This window comes from Equus przewalskii, chromosome 6, assembly GCF_037783145.1.
Source record: "Equus przewalskii isolate Varuska chromosome 6, EquPr2, whole genome shotgun sequence".
NCBI lineage: Eukaryota > Metazoa > Chordata > Mammalia > Perissodactyla > Equidae > Equus > Equus przewalskii.
Genome location: NC_091836.1, coordinates 46,027,594 through 46,045,194, shown reverse-complemented (window position 1 = coordinate 46,045,194; position 17,601 = coordinate 46,027,594). Strand labels below are relative to the sequence as shown.

General features: G+C 61.4%; 1 protein-coding gene and 2 long non-coding RNA genes across 6 annotated transcripts; 2 read left to right on the top strand and 1 right to left on the bottom strand.

Annotated features, from left to right (window-relative positions):
* Positions 1-63: 63 nt before the first annotated feature.
* On the top strand, positions 64-11,155 carry LOC103567236 (uncharacterized). Of its 4 annotated transcripts, none has more exons than XR_011541444.1 (6): positions 72-149; positions 7,845-7,933; positions 8,008-8,170; positions 9,748-9,819; positions 10,297-10,360; positions 10,776-11,155. It is a non-coding gene; the product is annotated as an uncharacterized lncRNA (long non-coding RNA). The 4 variants fall into 4 exon arrangements; XR_011541443.1 differs by having other exon boundaries at positions 10,773-11,155; XR_011541446.1 differs by lacking the exon at positions 7,845-7,933 and having other exon boundaries at positions 64-149.
* Positions 199-4,058, top strand: IER2 (immediate early response 2). Its single transcript, XM_008543870.2, has one exon. The coding sequence runs from the start codon at positions 2,405-2,407 to the stop codon at positions 3,074-3,076; it is 672 nt and encodes a 223-aa protein (XP_008542092.2). The 5' UTR covers positions 199-2,404; the 3' UTR covers positions 3,077-4,058.
* LOC139084121 (uncharacterized) lies at positions 11,133-12,855 on the bottom strand. The gene is made up of 3 exons (XR_011541447.1): positions 12,692-12,855; positions 12,145-12,261; positions 11,133-11,273 (listed from the first exon to the last, which is right to left on the bottom strand). It is a non-coding gene; the product is annotated as an uncharacterized lncRNA (long non-coding RNA).
* Between the last annotated feature and the right edge of the window lie 4,746 nt (positions 12,856-17,601).

Here is a 17,601-nt window from a genome sequence, read left to right as displayed (position 1 = left end):
AGGGGCGGAGAGGGGGGCGGAGGGTCACCTTCCTCGTGGTGGGGGGAGGCGCGGGCGTACTCCGGGGCGGGGTTCTGCCGCACTCTCCCCTCCTCCTTATTTTCCTTGCGGAGGAGGGGCGCCTCGAGGTCGTCCCGGGGCGGGGTGCAGTGAGTGGGGCCCCGGAGCTGCTTCTGGGGGTGGGGTCCTTCTGGGTGCATGAGGGGCTGTGGGGGTGGCTCTGAGGATGGATGGTCTGCAGGGAAGCCCTCCGCGTGTGGGGTCTCCGTCTGGGGAGGGACTCCTAAGGTCGCCTCCTGTGTGACGGAGGAGTCCTGTGTGGGGTCTCCGGGAAAGCAGTCTTTTGCGGGGGCAGCCAGCGCCTGAGCGGGGGCCTGATCTCCCGATGCAGGGCGGGCGGGGTGTCTGGAGCAGCCCTTGAGGGCCGCCCCTGCGCGTGTCCGAGTCCCTGTGTGGGGTCTCAGAGCTGGCGCCTGGGTTGGCGATGCCATGGTGCAGGCTCGTGGGGTCGGGGATGGGGGCGTTCTCAGCGGGTCGCCGTGGCGTGTGGCGGGATCCCTCACTGGGGAGTTTTTGGAGGGATCTTTCAGAAGAGAGAATAATGGTCGAGTTCCCACGTGCCTGGTTGGGGGGCGGGACCTGAGCGGGCGCCAGGGGTGCCTGAGAGCATCGATTTGGGGGAAAGAGCAGGAATACATGGGAGGGACCTCGTAGGGGGGAAGTAACGGTGGGATCTGCTTGGGGGAACAGAGATGAAGGGGTCCGCAGTGCGTTGCCCCTTGTGTTGGGTCTCGGGGAGATGGCGTCGGTGGGAGCCCTGAGGTCGCCCCTCCCCGGCGGCGGCGGCTTTCCCGGAGGGGCGTCAGGCATTCCTGGCCTCCGGAGGGAAGGAAGCGAAACCTCCCTCTCCCCGCCGGCCCGCGTGGACGCTGGCCCCGAGGCCGCGGGCTCCTGCCGGGGCCCCCTCCCGCCCGGAAGAAGCCGGCCGCTGCGGGCACGGAGAGCCCCGCCCCTGTCCTTATATGGGCAGCCGGAAGCGGCTCGCGCGCCGGCCCTGCGTCATTGCTTCCGAATTTAGTTCTGGAAGTCTCGCGAATGCTGTGGCGGGAAGGTTCCGCGCGAGAGTCAGCGGGGCGGAGCCTCCCCTTAAAGGGCCCGCGCCACGAATGCTATCCGAACAAGTTTGCATCTTCTTTTTTTTTGGAGGAACTGGAAACAGGTTTTTTTGGAGCATTAGCGCGTAGCGGAGGGCGGGGCCGATGTTTTCAATTTGTCTCTGCGTTGTTCAAGTTTCCAGCTCCTACCCTAGGCATGCCTCCCGGGGCGCAAAGGCGGGGCACGGCAGCGTCGGCTGGTGGTGGCAACCACGTGTGCCCGCGGACGGGCGTGCGGCCGGCCGGTTCCTCCGCCTTGCGAGCGCCAAACCCACCCGTGGAGCTCGGGCCGAGGCAAACGGGGGCGATGCGCAGTGCTGAGCGCAGAAACGGCAGCCCGGGCGGCGCTCGTGTTTGCAGACGTCCGCCGCCCGTGGAGTGGGCAGCTTTGCTCTGGAGCCAGCGGCGCTGCCTGCCTCCTTACTGCCTACAGACGAGGGGAGTGAGCAGGGCTGGCGTGCGCCGGAGAGACGGCAGAGCTGGAGGCCCCCGTGGTCCCCTTTCACCGCAGTGGCGCATTGATGCGTTTAGCAAATAGTGAACGAGTCACTCCACCTCGGTTTCCCCACTTGGAGAAATGAGGTCTAACGGTGCTCTCCGCGGAGTGGAGCTGAGGGGTCAATGAGGTATTTGCGAAAGGAAAGCCCTTAAAAGCACCTGGCACGTAATAAACGCTGAATAAGCGTTAGAATCGTTATTGATTCAAACATCATCAGGCGCCTGCAGGATGCTAGGAACTGCCCACGGGGGACGTACCGACTCCTACCCGGGTCTTCCCGGGTGCCCAGGGAAACTTGCCGCCTATGACCCGCTGGGGCCGCCAGAGGCAAGCACGTGGGTGGGCCCTGGTGCCCACCCGCGGCCCCCTCTCCGGAGCCTGCGCGCGGGCGCATTGGGGGGCTCCGAGAAAGGAGACACCCCCTCCTCCCCGATGGCTCAGCGTGGACTGGGGCACGCTCCCCCTCGCCCGGGTTCCCGTCCCTTTGCTCCGCTCGGTAAATTCCACCCTGTCGCTTTAAGGAGGCTGGAGCCTCGGCGCGCTGGAAAGCCCGGATGCGGCTCTCTGATTGGGCGGGGCGGCTCCGGGACTTCCCTCTGGGTATAAAAGGGCCCGGGTGGCGGAGGCCGGGGCAGAGCGTCGGAGCGGAGTCCCGGCGGGGGGGTGGGCGCGAGCGAGAGCGGAGTCCCAAGTCCCGAGTGCACCTGCTCCCTGTCCCGCGCAGCCCGCGAGGCCCCGCCGTCGAGCCGCCATGGAGGTGCAGAAGGAGGCGCAGCGCATCATGACCCTGTCGGTGTGGAAGATGTACCACTCGCGCATGCAGCGCGGCGGCCTGCGGCTACACCGGAGTCTGCAGCTGTCGCTGGTCATGCGCAGCGCCCGGGAGCTCTACCTCTCGGCCAAGGTGGACGCCCACGAGTCCGAGCCGCCCCTGCCGCCCGCCCCCTCCCCTGACCCTCACCTGCACCCGCCGCGGGAAGCGCACGCCGCGGCCGAGGCAGCGGCCCCCGACGGCGAGCAGCCCTTCCCGGAGCCCATGGACACGCAGGAGGCGCCGAGAGCCGAGGAGACCCCCGCCCGCTGTGCCCCGCGCCCCGCCAAAGTCAGCCGCAAGCGGCGGAGCAGCAGCCTGAGCGACAGCGGGGACGCTGGACTGGTCCCGAGCAAGAAAGCCCGTCTAGAGGAGGCGGCGGCGGAGGAAGGGTTCTCCTCGGAGCTCCGCGATCGCCTGCAGCCGCCTCCGGCACAAGCCGAGGGCGCCTTCCCCAACCTGGCGCGCGTCCTGCAGCGGCGCTTCTCCGGTCTCCTGAACTGCACCCCCGCCGCGCCCCCGACGGCGCCCCCGGCGTGCGAGGCGAAGCCGGCCTGCCGCCCGGCGGACAGCATGCTGAACGTGCTGGTGCGGGCCGTGGTGGCCTTCTGAAGGCCCCCGAGCGGCGCGATCGGAGCCCAGAGCGCGGCCGTGCCGTCGGCCTGAGTGCGTGGCCCCGAGGCGAGGCCCGCCCCCGGGAGGGCGCCCGCGGAAACCGTGGAGAGGAGCCGCCGCCGGGGCTGCCGAGAGGCCCGGAGAGGGACTCTGTCCCCGGGGAGCCGTCGCCAAGCGCGTGCGGCGTTGGCGCCGAGGAGCCTGAGCCGGGGCGCGGGCGCCTTCCGCCGAGACCCGGCGCGCCGGCAGGTGTTGTCCGAACGCACCGGGACGTGGACCTCGGCCTCTCCTGGGACTGGGAGAAGGGAAGCCTGGTGTTTCAACTGCCCAGGGTCGGACTTGAGTTTTTCACTGGGGGCCGTGCTGCCCCTTCCAGGTTTTTCGGTAGTTGGTGTTGGCGTCTCCGATCTCCGAGAATTCCTGGCCCGCCCCTCCCCCTCCAGTGACATACTTGTGCAAGCGGTCACGGTTGCGTCATGGGGCGGACGTGGGCGCTTCCTGTGGCCTTGCGGGGGTGTGGGGCCTGGGAGGAGGGTCTGGGGTGTGGCCCGCCCTGGGGGATGGGAGGCGGGCGGCCTGAGTCATGCCGCTCCCGCCTGCTGCTGGTTCGGCCCCGCGCCCCTGCGCCTGCGGCGGTGGTGGGGGCTGCTGTAATTGCAGGCCAAACTTTTTCTCTTCGGTTGCGTTAGACGTGGGAAGACGGTCACAGTCTCCAGCGTGACCGTCCCTCGGACACACCGACACGATCAACCTAGACGTTCCTGGTCTGAATCACAAATGGAGAGGGGTGGGTGTTAGGGCGCTGTCAGGCCGGACCGGGCCCGGTCTCTTGTGAGCCCGGGCCAGTTTGGGGACGGGAGAGCCTTGTCAGCGCGTCTGAGGGTCTGTTTACCCGTTTACTCTGGTGGATTCTAACTCCATCTATCTGGTCTTTTGCTAGGAACGCCAGATAGACAAATAAAGACCATTTGAATCAAAAGCTTGTGCTGCCCGTCTTGTTTTCCTCTCTGGCGGGGGAGGGGCGGGGTGAAGGGGTCAGGAGGTGGCGGCGGCTTGCTGGGGCCCCAGAAACCGGTCTGACCGGCTACCACGTGGGCAGGGGGGGCTGGGCCCCCTTTTCTTTGCCACAGCACTTCCGTGCGAGGCTCCCGGGCGCTCTGAGTCTTTTGAGCTCTCACATTTGGGGGTTCCTTAGGAATTCCCCTAGAACTGGGGGTGGGGAGAGGGCTTTCCGAGTTCGGCTGTTTGGGGGGGATACTGGTGGGTACAGTACCCCAAGCAGAGTTGGGGGACCGCTCCTCCGAAGACCCACTGAATCCGCTCTGGCGGGGGTCTCACGGCCCGAGGGGGGAGCTGAGCAGCTGCACTCTGGAGCGCCCCTTAGGCCCTGGTTCCAGGCTCTGGCGGCATAATCGTGTGGCTCAGGAGGGGAGGTGCGCTCCCAGCCTCAGTTTCCTCTTTGGTGAAGTGAGCCTCCGCGAGGCGGCTGGAGGTTTAGAGATGCCCGTGGGAGCCCCAGTGATTTGCTCTGGCCCCACCCCAGCTCCAGGTTAGCCATCCCAGAGGAAAAACTCCCCCGAATTTACCCGACGCTGGTTTAGGAGAAGGGCTGCAGGCGTCGCCCCGGGGCGTTGGCGAGTGGCTGTCGGGAGGACAAAGAAGCCGCAGGTGCGGGGAGCGGGGGCGGCGGGAGGCGCCGGGAAAGCGCGCGCCCCGCCTCCCGACGGCTGGCTCCGCGCCGCGGGCCTCCTGAGACCCCGGGGGCCTGACCCCAAGGCGGGAGAGGAGGAGGAGGAGGCTGCGGTGGAGGGCGGGCCGCCCCCGCCCCCGCCCCCGCCCCCGCCCGACGCCCCGCTCCCGCCTCCTCCACCCTCCCCGCCTCCCTCAGGGTTCCCCAGGGAATCCGGCCCAGCTCGCCTCCGTCGCCGCCTGATTCCTTCCCGGGGAACGTGGGAGACTTTAGCGCCACCCACTCGGGGTGCTGACCCGCAACTCCCCAGTGGGACGTGGGGACACTCTCAGCGGTGGCTCAAGGCGTCCGCGTGCGAGCAACTCCCCCGCGAACCTGCCCGGCCCGGGAAGTCCCCGGCGGCTGGGGAGGGGGCCTCACCGCGCATCCTGTCGCCGGAACCGCCGGGCCCTTCCTTCCGCGGGAAGCGGCTTGGCCGACCCCCGCCCCCGCCCGGCTGCCTGGGGGTTTCCTGGGCCGGGCCACGGGGCTAGGGGCTGGGGATGATGCGTGGGAGACAGGACAAGCACCCACACACACACACTCATCCTATTAAGATACACCCCTCCACCAGCCCCATGTCACCCATCGGAAGAGGCACAATCGAAAATTGTCAGGACCACATTGATGAAGCCTGGCGTTTTCACATCATCACGTGGCACTGAGCCTTGGCACAGGCCCTCTGCGGAGAGATGGATCGGACAATAGATGTGAACAATGTCACATATCCCGTGACCAGTGGATTCCCCAGGAACCTCGGGCCTGCAGTGCCGTCCAAAATGGGCACAAATTAGGAACATCCTACGTGCCCATCCAGCCGGCCTGGCCTGCCGAATGCTGACTCTGCAGCTGCTGCCCAGGGGAGGAAAGGCCTGCGCCAGACACATGTGCATGCTTGGGACATGGAGGTAACTCAGAACCCGGATGCTGAGTGACACGAAGGCCAGCTGCGGACACCGTGGGCTGAGGAGCCCAGCTTCAGAGCCAGCCAGCCAGCTTGACTTGTTTGCTGTGCAGCTTGGAGCAAATCACTTCACCTCTTTGGGCCTCAGTTTCTCTGGCTGTAAACTGTGGGCAGTCATATCCCTGCCTCTTAGGTGCGTTGTGAAGATGCAGCAAAATAATACCTGTGAAGTGCTTAGTGGAGCGCCTGGCACACAGAAAGTCACTTTGCATTATTGTTAGAGGCTGGAGTGACAACAGTGCTGGTCATTTGGAATCACACACAGCGACATGAATATGTATGTATGGGAAAGTGTGTGCTGGAAAAATAGTTGCCCCCTCCAGCGGCTCAGTGTGAACAGGGGGTGCCTTCCCTCCCAGCTCTGGAGTTCAGTCAAATCCTAATTGATCTGAGTTGACAGAATTGATCGTTCCCTCCTCCAGGTCCCCCCACCCCCACCCCCAGGTTTCCTCCTGCCTCAGGCCCTGGGCCTCTGCTGTCTACACTCCCCCTCGGCAGCCTCGCTCAGTCTGAGGCCTCTGAATGCTGCCAGGATGCTGGGTCTCTATCCTGGACCTCCCCCCACCTCCAGACCTCTGCCTGAGCCCCTCCCCGCATCTCCCCGTGGGCGGCTAAGGTGTGTCACACATGCAGGACCCAAAAAGGATTCTTGCCATTTCCTGCCAGCTCTTCCAGTTGAGGGATCCTCCTTGACTCCCTTTGTCCTGTCCAGTCACGGGTGCTATCAACTTGACCTCTCATCGCACTGCGAGCTTTCCCCACACTCATGGCTCCCACCTGGTGTGAGCTGCCATCGTCTCTCACCTGGATTAGGGCAGCGGCTTCCTCCTGGCCCTTGCCCCGACAATCTGCTCTCCACAGCAGCTGCTCACCGATTTTATGAAATGCAAACTGGATCGTTTCACCCTGCCAGCTCCCCACTGCTTCACCCACACTGGCCTACTTTATGCTTGAAGAACGGTCCAAGGGTGTTCCAGCCCCAGGGCCTTTGCACTTGCTGTCCTTCTGCCCACAACGCTCTTTTCCCAGACACCCACAAGTTCATCCTCACTTCTTCAGGTTTCTGCTTAAATATCACCTCCTTAAGAGGCCTTGTTGGGCCACCTGATCTAAAATAGCACCCCCTCTGCCGCTCTGCTCCTTGACCCTGCTCAGCCTTCCTTAGAGCACTGCTCACCGGCTGAAAGGGTATGTTTACATTCTGTTTAGCATCTGTGTCCTCATTCGAATGTCAGTTTCACAAAAGCCCAGCCCAGGCCTGAATGAGTAAATGAGGTTGTCTGGGGTAAGCAGGTGTTAAATGCTTAATATTTTATTAGCTTATTTAATCAATGGCTTCCTATGGCTCTTAGAATAGAACTTCCCAAACCTCAGACAATTAACTGTCAAGATTTTCCTCATCTCTGTGTAACAACTGTACTATTATTTATCTAATTTTTTTAACTTAACCCCCTTGTTAATCACTCACCATACTTAGAAAGTAACAGTTCATAAAGGTTACAATGAAAATGAAACAATGTCATAAGATCCTGCTGAAACAGTAGCCAGTGTGAGGTTCCAGGCTTAGACTTAGTCACAAAGGAAGGTTAGCAAGTTCAGGACACCTGGTTACTACAGGCAGGAGACTGGCCTCAGTCAGAAGTCTAGCTGAGGACTGAAAGCTGAAAAGGGAGAGATTCCCAGGGATTCATTCCCTGTTATTGGAAGAACATTGAATCGCTTTGCCCACTGTCCTGGAGTGAGGAAATTTCCGCTTCTGGAGGAGTGATGAAACTGTGAAAGGCCCAACTCAGTCTGGGCCCAGCCCATCGTCTCTGGCCTAATCTTGCATTACTCTCAGCTGCAGGGACCTGCTGTTTGTTCCTCAAGCTTCCGCAATCTTCCCAGCCACAGGGCTTTTGCATATGCTGATCCTCCTAAAATTTTTCACTATTCGTCTAGTTAGGTCAGTTCAGAACAAGGGCACAAGTCATCAGGGAAGCGTTCCCGTCTGCCTCCCATTTTGGTCTAAGACCCCTATATTTATTGACATGCAGATAAAGAGCTATTTTTTTTTTTTTTTTTTTTTGCAGTATTTATCGCAGCTGCAGTTTTACATTTGTTTCTGGATTTGTCCTCTGCCAGCCTGCGGCCCCCATGAGGACAGAGAGGAGTCTAGCAGGTGCTTACTAAGCAGTTTTTGTGAATGAACGACGCATTTTGAGGTCGATCCTTTTTAATGTTTGCTTTTTACAGACCGGGAAACTGAGGCCCAGGGAGGATCGCCCTGCAGGAGAGCAAGTAGAGGACGGCCCTGGTCGTGTCTCCTCTCCCGAGATCCCTGCCCTCGCTGTGCAGGACCCCAGGGACAGGCGCCCCAGTTCAGCCTCCGCGGAGCTGGGAAGGGGCCAGGCCACAGGTCAGGACCAGCCCAGAAGCAGCGCCCAGACCGGCTTCCCCGCTCCCAGGAGCCTGGGCGAGGCCGGCGGCCGGAGGGGGACGGCGCAGGCCCGGCTGGGCGGGCCCCGATCTCCGCCGGGAAACTGACGTCCGAGGCGGGACGCTCGGGTGGGTCGCTGGCCAGGGCGCGGGGTGGAGCGGTCTGGGTGTCAATCACAGGCGGGGCGGGGCATGCAAATCGAGCCCCGCCTCCCGCCTTCCGGCCCGGCCTGCGCGCTGCCCTGGCCGCTTCCCAGAACCCGGGTGCCTGGACCCCTCGCCCCGCGCCTGCCCTTCCGCATCCTGAGACCCTCGGGGCCGCGCGGGAATCAGGTCAACGGCGCAAGAAGCAGGAGGGAGATGGAGCTTGCCCGAGTCTCCGGCTCGCGCTCTCCACCCTTGGCGTGGAGGCTGCTGAAGCCCCCACTCGTGTCCAGGGAGCCCTGCACCCTCACAGCAGTGTCCGGTCCAGAGAGCTGAGCCCAGGGGCTGAGGCCCTCGACCTTCATCTCCAGACCTGAGGCCTCCCAAGGCCAGCTCCCTGCCTGCCCCTTTCGTTGCAGCCCCTCTCAGCAGAAGTGCCCCTGGGTCCACCATCCCGCTGTCCCCCTCTGCCCCTTTTATTTCTTGCTGCCTTCCAGTGTCCTGGCCCAGTGGGCCCCAGATCCACCTCCTCCCCCAGCACGTTGTTTATACTCAGTTAAGAAGTAATCTCAGTGTTCACTGTCCCGCCACCCTCCCTCCAGCACCTATGTGCCTGGCGGGGACCCCTGAGGTCCTGTCTTTCCTGCCCGCCACGCCACCCCGACTGGTACCAGTTAATTTCCCCCTCAGCCTGTCCACCCACATCTGGTTGCCAGCTGCGAGCCCCCGCCCTGCCCGCCCCCAGAGGCTCCCAGGGAATTGCTCACAGCTCTTCTCTTCCTCCCCCGCCCCATCCAGGCCGCCCGGCCAGAGCACAGGAGCCAGAGTCTGCTAATCAGAAAAAGCTGACAGTTAGGGCCTGGAGCGGGGCAGATCTGAGATCAGATCAGACGAGGAGGGGTGGAGTGTGAAACTTTCTGACCCAGAGATGCTGGGGGGGTGGTGGAGGGCCGGGTACTGGGAGGCAGGGGCTTACGTTGTACCTAGAGGCTCGAGATCAAAGCTTTCTGGCTTCCAGATGGGGACTGTGGGGGAGGGCTGCCCCCCGCAGGGCGCGCAAGTCTGAACCCCCCCCCCTTGGAAACCCCCGAGAGGCAGTGGTGACAGCTGTGCCCCGGCCCACACCCAGCGGGCTTCCTCCTCCTGCACTCGCCCTCCTGACCGGCTGGCCTGCTGCCTGGAGCTGTCGGTCAGCCCTTTTGAAGGGGCTCCCCGGAGGGTCTTCCTGGACAAGGGGAGGGGACCAGCTGGAGAACAATGGGCTTCTGTGGCTGGAGGACGCCCGGCGCTTCCTGTTAACCCTTGCCTCCGGGTGCAGCTGCGGGGCAGCTCCGAGGCCCAGGCTGGGGGGAGGGGGAGGCGCGAGGGCGTTGACGAGCAGGCAAACGTGCAGCCCTTTTTCTCTGCTTCCAGCTCTTGTCTTGCAAAGGTGACCGGGAAAGGGGAGGCGAATGCAGACCTTGCCCTCCTGTGTGGAGTCACAGGGTCTGTTTCTTTTCCCCTGTGAGGCTAAGGCTTGTGAAGCCAGGGGACGGGGCGTGGCCAGCCGGGGAGAAGCCTCTGCAGTGGGCGCTGAGGGTTCCCTGGATCTCTGGGGGGGGGGGGGGGGGCGGCGACAGGCAGGGGACCCAGGCGTCCTAGGCAAGTCCTAGGTACAGCTAAGTTTGCCGGTCACTGTCCCAGCTGCCCTGATGGGTTACCTGAGGTGACCTCCTGAGCCAGTTCCCTTGGCGGTCTGTGCCTCAGTTTCCTCCAGTTTGGGAAGTTCTCCCAAGGGCCTGACAGGAGCTCAGGGTGGTCCTCTGGACCGGGGCGGCGGGGGGGGGGGGGGGGGGGCGGGGGGGGGGAGCTGAGCTGTGGGTCTTGAAAACACCTTGCTCTTTCTTGGAGCCCTGGGTGGACAGGCCGGGCAGTTAGCCCCGTGTTGACTGAGGGTTCATGTAATGTGCCTTCTGTTTGCAGAACCAGCCTGAGAAGTGATGGGGTTCAGGGCAGGCCACCCCGAGATGCAAGATGCGCCACTCTGGTATGCAGCCTGTTCTGAGCTGAAGACAATAAAGGCTTGCCTTTCCCCACTAACTGCCTAAAAGAAATTTAAAATAAAGGCCTGTGCCCAGGACAGGCCATCACCGCAGATAACTCTGGGTTCCGGTAGACTGGGAGCACCCTCGCTGAGCCCACTCTTAGCAAAGTTCTATTTACCAAACATTTGCTTTTCCATTTCCACGTGCGTTGCCTTCCTCCCTTTCGAAGACCCAAACCACTGCCCCAGCGTCCCCCTTGTCTGCAGCTGGAGATGCTTAAACAGGCAGCCTCGGCCAGTTGGCTGAGTTGCTCAGGTTGCCTGAGCCTCTCCCGTGAATACGTGTTATCAAGTTTTGTTTCATTTTCTCCTGTTATTCTGTCTCATGTGAATTTACTTTGTTGCCGTTGGCCAGCAGAAGGACCCAGAGGCGGTAGAGGAAACGTCTTCCTCCCCTACAGAAGCGCCCTCTTCAGAAGCCGCCACCGCGGAGAGCCTCTGAGGCCCCGGGAGACTCAGCATCCGGCCCCGGGGGCTTCCGGTTAGCTATAGACCAAACAACACTCCTCCATATGAGAAGTGACGACAGGGGCCAGCCTGGTGGCATGGTGGTGAAGTTCACACGGTGTGCTTTGGTGGCCTGGGGTTCTCGGATCCTGGGCATGGACCTAGGGCCACTCATCAGCCACGCTGTGGTGGTGTCCCACGTACAAAATAGAGGAGGATCGGCACAGATGTTAGCTCAGGGCCAATCTTCTTTGCCAAAAAGAAAAAATAAAAAAGAAGTGATGACATTTATTGATGCTTCCTGTGAGAAGGTCCCGTGCTCGGCTCCTCACACGTCCAGTCATGTGCCACATAGCAACTTTTTCAGTCACCGGTGGATGGTGGTCCCACAAGATGAGCACCGTCCCACCTAGATGTGTGTACATGCCCTCTGTGACGTTCGCACAACGATGAAGTCACCTAACGATGCATTTCTCAGAACGTGCCCCCACCATTAAGCGACACATGACTGTATTCACTTAGTCAACCCTCACGGCAGCCTGGGTCAGAATTAAAGTGGCACTTTCACCGGCTTCGTTTTACAGATGGGGAAACTGAGGCACAGAGCCATCTGTGCCCAGTAAAATGAAGTCCATTGTTTTTCTTCCTCTCCTGGGTTTGGGGGCAGGGTTGGGTAGGGCCCTTCGGGTGGGCGGGTGGACTTTTTCTGTGTGTGTCTGTGTGTGTCTGTGAGTATGTACCCTGTTCGTCTCCTGTTCACAGACAAGCAGAGCTCAGGGTGGTGACAGCCACACCCAGGCCTTCCTGCCACCAGTAGACGGCCTTTTTTCCTTCCTCTCCTCGAATCCGAGGCTGACCGTCCCCCATGGTCCCTCTCCAGCTTTTTCACACCCACTTACTGAGTGACTCTGTACCATCTTTTCTCCTCCCTCAGGGTGAATACACCTCCAGGGCCAATTCGTGCCCACAGGCTTGAGGAGGACAAAGCTGGTTTGGGTGTGGCCTTTTTTTGGTGATCACTATTTACTGAGCAAAATCAAACCGATAGACTGGAAAGCCTGCTGCCAGCCCTCGCTGGCTGGCGTCTGGGACAGAAACGCTCGTGCCTTCGCCCTTTAGACTTGAGGGCGGGCTGGCTGGCGGGCGCCGGGGAGGGCCCTGTCCCACAGGGGCGGGTTAGAGGCCAGAGGGGCCTGGGCCTCAGGCCAGCCCCCTGCCGGTCAGCCTCCACCTGAGCCCCTGCCCGGCCCTCCGCCTTGCCCTGCCCTTCCGGTACGAACCTAGTCCTGGCTGCTCCGGGCCCTCCTGTGTCTCCTGGTGTGGTGGCCGTCCTCGTTTCCACCGCCTCCTTCCTTTCTCCCCGGTCCTGTCCATCTTTCTCAGGACTCTCTGGACATCTATGGGAGGGGGACACACGAGGCCCCTGACCTCCCAGCAGTTCCCTGGAGACAAGGCAAGCCTTGTCCCTGGATGCTGGAGCCAGGATTGGCCCCAGGGCCACGTGGCCCAGCCCGAACCTGAGTTTCTTGTCAGACTGGGCTGGCAGCCTTTATCTCAATGCTCTGAGCTGGGTCTGGGCGCAGCGGGTTCCCCACAGCCACACACAAGCACACACACAGACACACACAAGACACACACACACAGACACACAAGACACACACACACACACACACACACACACACACACACACACACACACACACACGGCTCCCGGGAATTCTCTGCCCCACTCTCCAAAGGGCTGAGCTTCCTTCTCATTGTCCTGAGTTACCCTGTGTACCTGTCCCCTGCTCCCGGTGGCCTCCCCTTTTTGGAGCTGGCCTGTACCTTCTAGAAAGCTCAGAAAGGATCCCCAGCTCCAACAGACACTCTGCGGACCTCCTGCCAGCAGCCGTCCGGGTGGCCAGGCCACAGGTGCCCTCTGCAGCGGGGACCATCCCCACCCACTCCAGTCGTCCCCCTCCAGCGCGTGTTGCACCTGAGCCCATCCCATCCTGTCACCGTGACATCCTCGGAATCAGAACCCAGAAGACTTGATGCCCCCGAATGCCCCTTCCAGGATTGGACGCTGCTGGGCCCTCCGAGGCTGTGTCAGGAGCTGGTCTGTTTCCCCCGGTGACCCCGAGACAGGCAGCCACAGCCTTCGTCCAGGCTTGGCTGAGAAGTGTCAGATTCAAATTCAGATCTGTGGGGCCTGGAGCCTGAAGTCTAAGAATGACAACAGTCATCACAGCCATGCCTATTGGTTTCAGCACCTCACTCATATGGACTCTCGGAATCCTCGCGACAGAAGCGCACTACAGTGTCAGCGCCCTCATGCACCTGGAGGGAGCGGAGGCACAGCGAGGTCAGACGCCTGCCGCTCTGTGTCGTCTTCACAGCTCAAAGGGCCAGAGCCTGGCCTTGAACCCAGGCACACGCCCGGGTCTCCCCCGCAGACATTTGGGCCAGATGCTTCTGTGTGGGCGCTGCCTCCACCACTCGGTACCAGCAGGGCCTTCTCCCGCAGCGGTGGCAGCCACGACTGTCCACAGATGTGACTGGATGTTGGGGGTGGAGTGGGGCGGGGTGGGGGACAGGCTTGCCACCTGCCTTTGACTGTCCTGCCTTGCCACCCACGTGCCCACCTGCAAAGTAACACCGCATGTGTGTGTCTGTGTGTGTGCCGCCGAGTCCTGGGGGTGACGGTGATTGGCAGGTGCTGGCATCTTGGGGAGGCTGGGGCCAGCGGGGCCAGCAGTCTGGGCCGTGTCCCCCCTGCCTGAGAGAGGGGTGGTGGCTTCCCAGGCCCCGTGGGTGAGACAGGCAGCCTCTTCCTTCCTGTTCCCAGAGCTGGGCGGTGACCACAGCAGCCGGAGGCCGGGCAGCCCCACCTGCCTCGGAGTAACTGGGCTGAGGCGGGCGTGTGCTCTGAGCCCCAGGGCCCTGTGGGTGTGGAGGAGAAACCAGAGGCTTATGTAGGTCTCTAGCCCCCTGCCCACTCACAGCCCAGCCCGCCCGGGCTCTGGGCCAGCAGCTGCCAGATGGGTGACTCACGGAGGTGTCGAGCCAGGGAGAGGAGCAGGCTGCGGGGCGGTGGGGGGCTTGTTCAGGGTGGTGGTGGGCTCGTTCTTGGCCTTCTTAGCGTCCCCATCATGACCAGGACCCTGGAGGCCCGTCTGACACGGGCACACCAGCTGTCTCCCTCCTCCTCTCACCTTCCTCACCCTTCTCTCATGGGATTTTTTCCCCTGAACGGCGCTTGGGCAGGAAGGCGGAAGTGAGCATGGGCGTGGAATGTCTCAGAGTCCAGGACCAGAGTGCGAGTGTGGTTGGGAGCACCTAGTGCTGGCCCTGTGGCCTTGAAGATTGAGGCCAGGCCCTGAGCCAAGGTTCCTGCCTTCTCCCTTTTAAAAACAGGGTTTGCCCAGGGGTCCTGGGAGCTGGAGACAGAGTGGGGAAAACGGGGGCAGGCGCGCCCTGCACAGCGCCGGGCGCATTTACAGTCTTCACGACTAGGATCATTTATGTGTGAAAACCCGACGCCCAGAGAGGTTAAGTGACTTTACTGAGGTGGCTCAGGAAGGAAGCAAAAGTGCCAGGGTTCGCTTGCTGGCCCAGCTGGCTGCCAAGCCGGCCTGCGGTGGCCGTGATCACACCCGCTGTCGGTCGTCGGCGCAGCACCCTGCAGGCCCAGTGCGTGTCGAGGTGACGGCCGGATGACTCACAGCCAAACCACAGCCTTGGCCACATGTGCTGGTCCTCTGCACAGCCCTCGGGTTCAGAAGGAGTTTTACATTTTTAGACGGTTGAAAACAAAAGAAGAGCATTCTGTGAAATGTAAACATCCTTGAAATCACAGTTTCGGCCTTTGCACGTGAAGCGCGCACGGTCACGCTGGTCCACCAGCGCCCACCGCAGCGCGGGCTTGTCGCCACGACCTGCGAGGCCACACGTGGGCCAGAGCTGGCTCTTCCAGATGTTCGCTGATCTCTGGGCTGGACAGAGGGGTTCCCCATCTTTGGGGGGCTGTTGGCAGAGCAGGGTGGTGCCAGTGTGTGTGGCTTCTGACTGTGGCCGTGATGGAGCAACATGGTCTTGCGGCCCAGAGGCGGGGCTGGAGTGGGCGCCTGTGTGTTTCCTCCCCATCCTTGAGGGGGAGCTCGTCCGCGGGCACCTCCGGACCATCTGCTTCCTCCAGCGTCCGCAGTGTGGACGGGGCAGGTGGGCGGCCAGGCAGGAGGCGGCCCTGCAGGACTCGGGGCACGTGGGTCTCGGCACACCCTCCTGAGTGGACGCTGCCTCCGCCTCAGGCTGGCCTGGCCGACTGGGCAGTTGTCTTGGGGGAACCCCTGCACCCTGTGCCTTCTGTCCCCTAGTGTGAGACTGTAAGGTTGTGACCTTTCCAGAAAAGCACTTGGGTCCCTGAGTTGGGGAAGCAGACCCTCTATCCCCTGTCAGCTTTGCTGGGCTCAGCTGGGTCTGCGCTCCCTGCCCCCCAAACCCACTGATGCATTTAAGGCCCTTGCCTGAGCCACCAGCTCCTTCCCCAACACAAACGGCAGCATGCTGAGGAAAGTGTCGTCTAAACACTGATGCATCATCGATGCGCTGGTTTCCTGATTCGTTCCACACACAGTTACTGAGCTCCATGCAGACCGGCAGAGAATAGGTGCAGAGCCAGCCTGCGCTGGGATGTCCTTGCTATATTAAGTAAAAAAAGTGAGCCACCATACCCCAAAGAATGGACAGCAGGCCCTCAGACACCTTCTTTCACAGGAGTGTTCATAGGAGCACTTTTCCCGACGGCCCAAAGGTTGAAGCAGCCCACGGGTCCATCAACAATGAAAGGATAAACGCAACATGGTCCTCCAAGTGGCGGGATATTATTCAGCCATAAAAATGAAGGAAGCTCTGATGCAGGCTACACTGCGGAGGAACCTGGAAAACATCACGCTCGGCTAACGAAGCCCGTCGCAGAAAGCCACAGATTGTGTGACCTCGTTGTAGGAAATGTCCAGCACAGGCACATGCAGAGGCAGGAAGTAGATACGTGGTTGCCAGAGGCTGGGAGGTGGGGGGATGGGGAGGGACCTTGTAATGAGTGCGAGGTCTCCTTTGGGATGATGGAAATGTTCTGGAACTAGATAGAGGTGATAATTGCAAGGCATTGTGAATGTACTCAACTGAATCAGACGCTTTAAAATGGTTATTGGTTAACGTTATGTTCTGTGAGTCTTACCTCAGTTGAAAAAGAAACCAACTCACCCAATGTCAGTCTTGCCGGCTTCTGCTCTGGCATCAAGGAAGAGGATTGCCAAGGGTCTGTGGTGGGAGGCAGCGCAGGCAGGGGGACGGGAAGGAGCCAGCCGGTGCTCATCCCCGGCTCCTTCCAGGTACTGGCCTCCCACCTGCGAGCCACGCCTGCACCGTGGCCGTGCTCCGGGCTGTGGGAGGGTGGCCGCCGGCTGCCTGCCCACTGGAGCCGCCTGGAAACAGCGGACTCCGGACGGTGGTGAGAGCAGGGTCACAGTGTAGACCAGATGGTTATTGATGGCCACCCAGCAGGGCCACTGGTGACCCTTTGTCGATGACCCATTGGGTGATGACAGGTGGCTGGGAGGGAGGCCGCCGGGCGTCCACAGGATGGGGCATTCTAGCCACTTGACTGTGAAAATCCTCCTCTGTGAGGTCGCCATTTGGTGAGTAGCTCAGTCCGTTCTGGCCGCTCTAACAAAAATGCCGCAGACGGGGCTTTATAAACCGCAGGCGTTTATTTCCCGAAGTTCTGGAGACTGGAAGTCCACGATCGAGGTGCAAGGGATCCAGTGCCTGGAGAGCTCTCTTCTCAGCTCACAGACAGCATCTCCTTGCTGGGTCCTCACTCGGCGGGAGAGCGACGGGCTCCCTGGGACCCCTTCTATAAGGGCACTGGTCCCATTCCGTGGGCGCTCCGCCCTCATGACCTCATCACCTCCCAAAGGCCCAGCCTCCTGACACCATCGCCTCGCAGCTTAGGATTTCAATATAAGAGTCTTTTTCGCCAGAGGGGGACACAAACCTTCAGACCATAGCAGTGACCGTGCACATGGGCCACGGATGTCTTCACACTTTTTGCCCATTCAGAGAAGCCTGTCTACCTACTTCTTCCCCAGACCTCCTTGTCACAATTGTCCAGCTGTCTTCCTTTCAAGTCCCTGGCCATCCAGGCAAACCACCGGCCGCAGCCCATGAATCAGCATATTGTCACATGTCCAGCCATTTCTCTTCCCAAGTAAAGCTAACAACCCAGTGCACTGGCCCCAGTTGTGCCCATCAGCCGGGGGCAGGGGGCGCCCGTCACCCGGTCCTTCGGGGACGTCCCGGGAAAGGGCTGTGTGCTGCAGCTGTCCACTGTCAGGTGGGGCCCGCAGGCGCAGGTCGTGCTCTCCCTGAACCGAGGGCAGGAGCTCCCCGTGAAGCCGCAGGTGCAGGATGGGGGAGAAGGCGCCCCAGCAGGACCCCACGGATCCCTCTTATCCTTGTAATAGCCATAGATTTTTAAAAACCTGAGCAATCCTCCTGGACTCCCTGACGTGGTGTTAGAAGTGGTGGACACAGGGCAAGACGCGGTGCTGAGACTGTCGACGGCTGGGGTGCTCAGTGCAGCCTGTCGCCCGTGCCTGTGGGGCCTGCGAGTTAAGAATGCCCTTTGTATTTTAAATGCTTGAAAAAAAATCCCAAACATTTCACGACATGAAAATTACGTGCAATTCAAA

Excerpts from the sequence above, each read along its gene's own strand:
- IER2 (XM_008543870.2), top strand. The coding sequence starts at position 2,405 with ATGGAGGTGCAGAAGGAGGCGCAGCGCATCATGACCCTGTCGGTGTGG.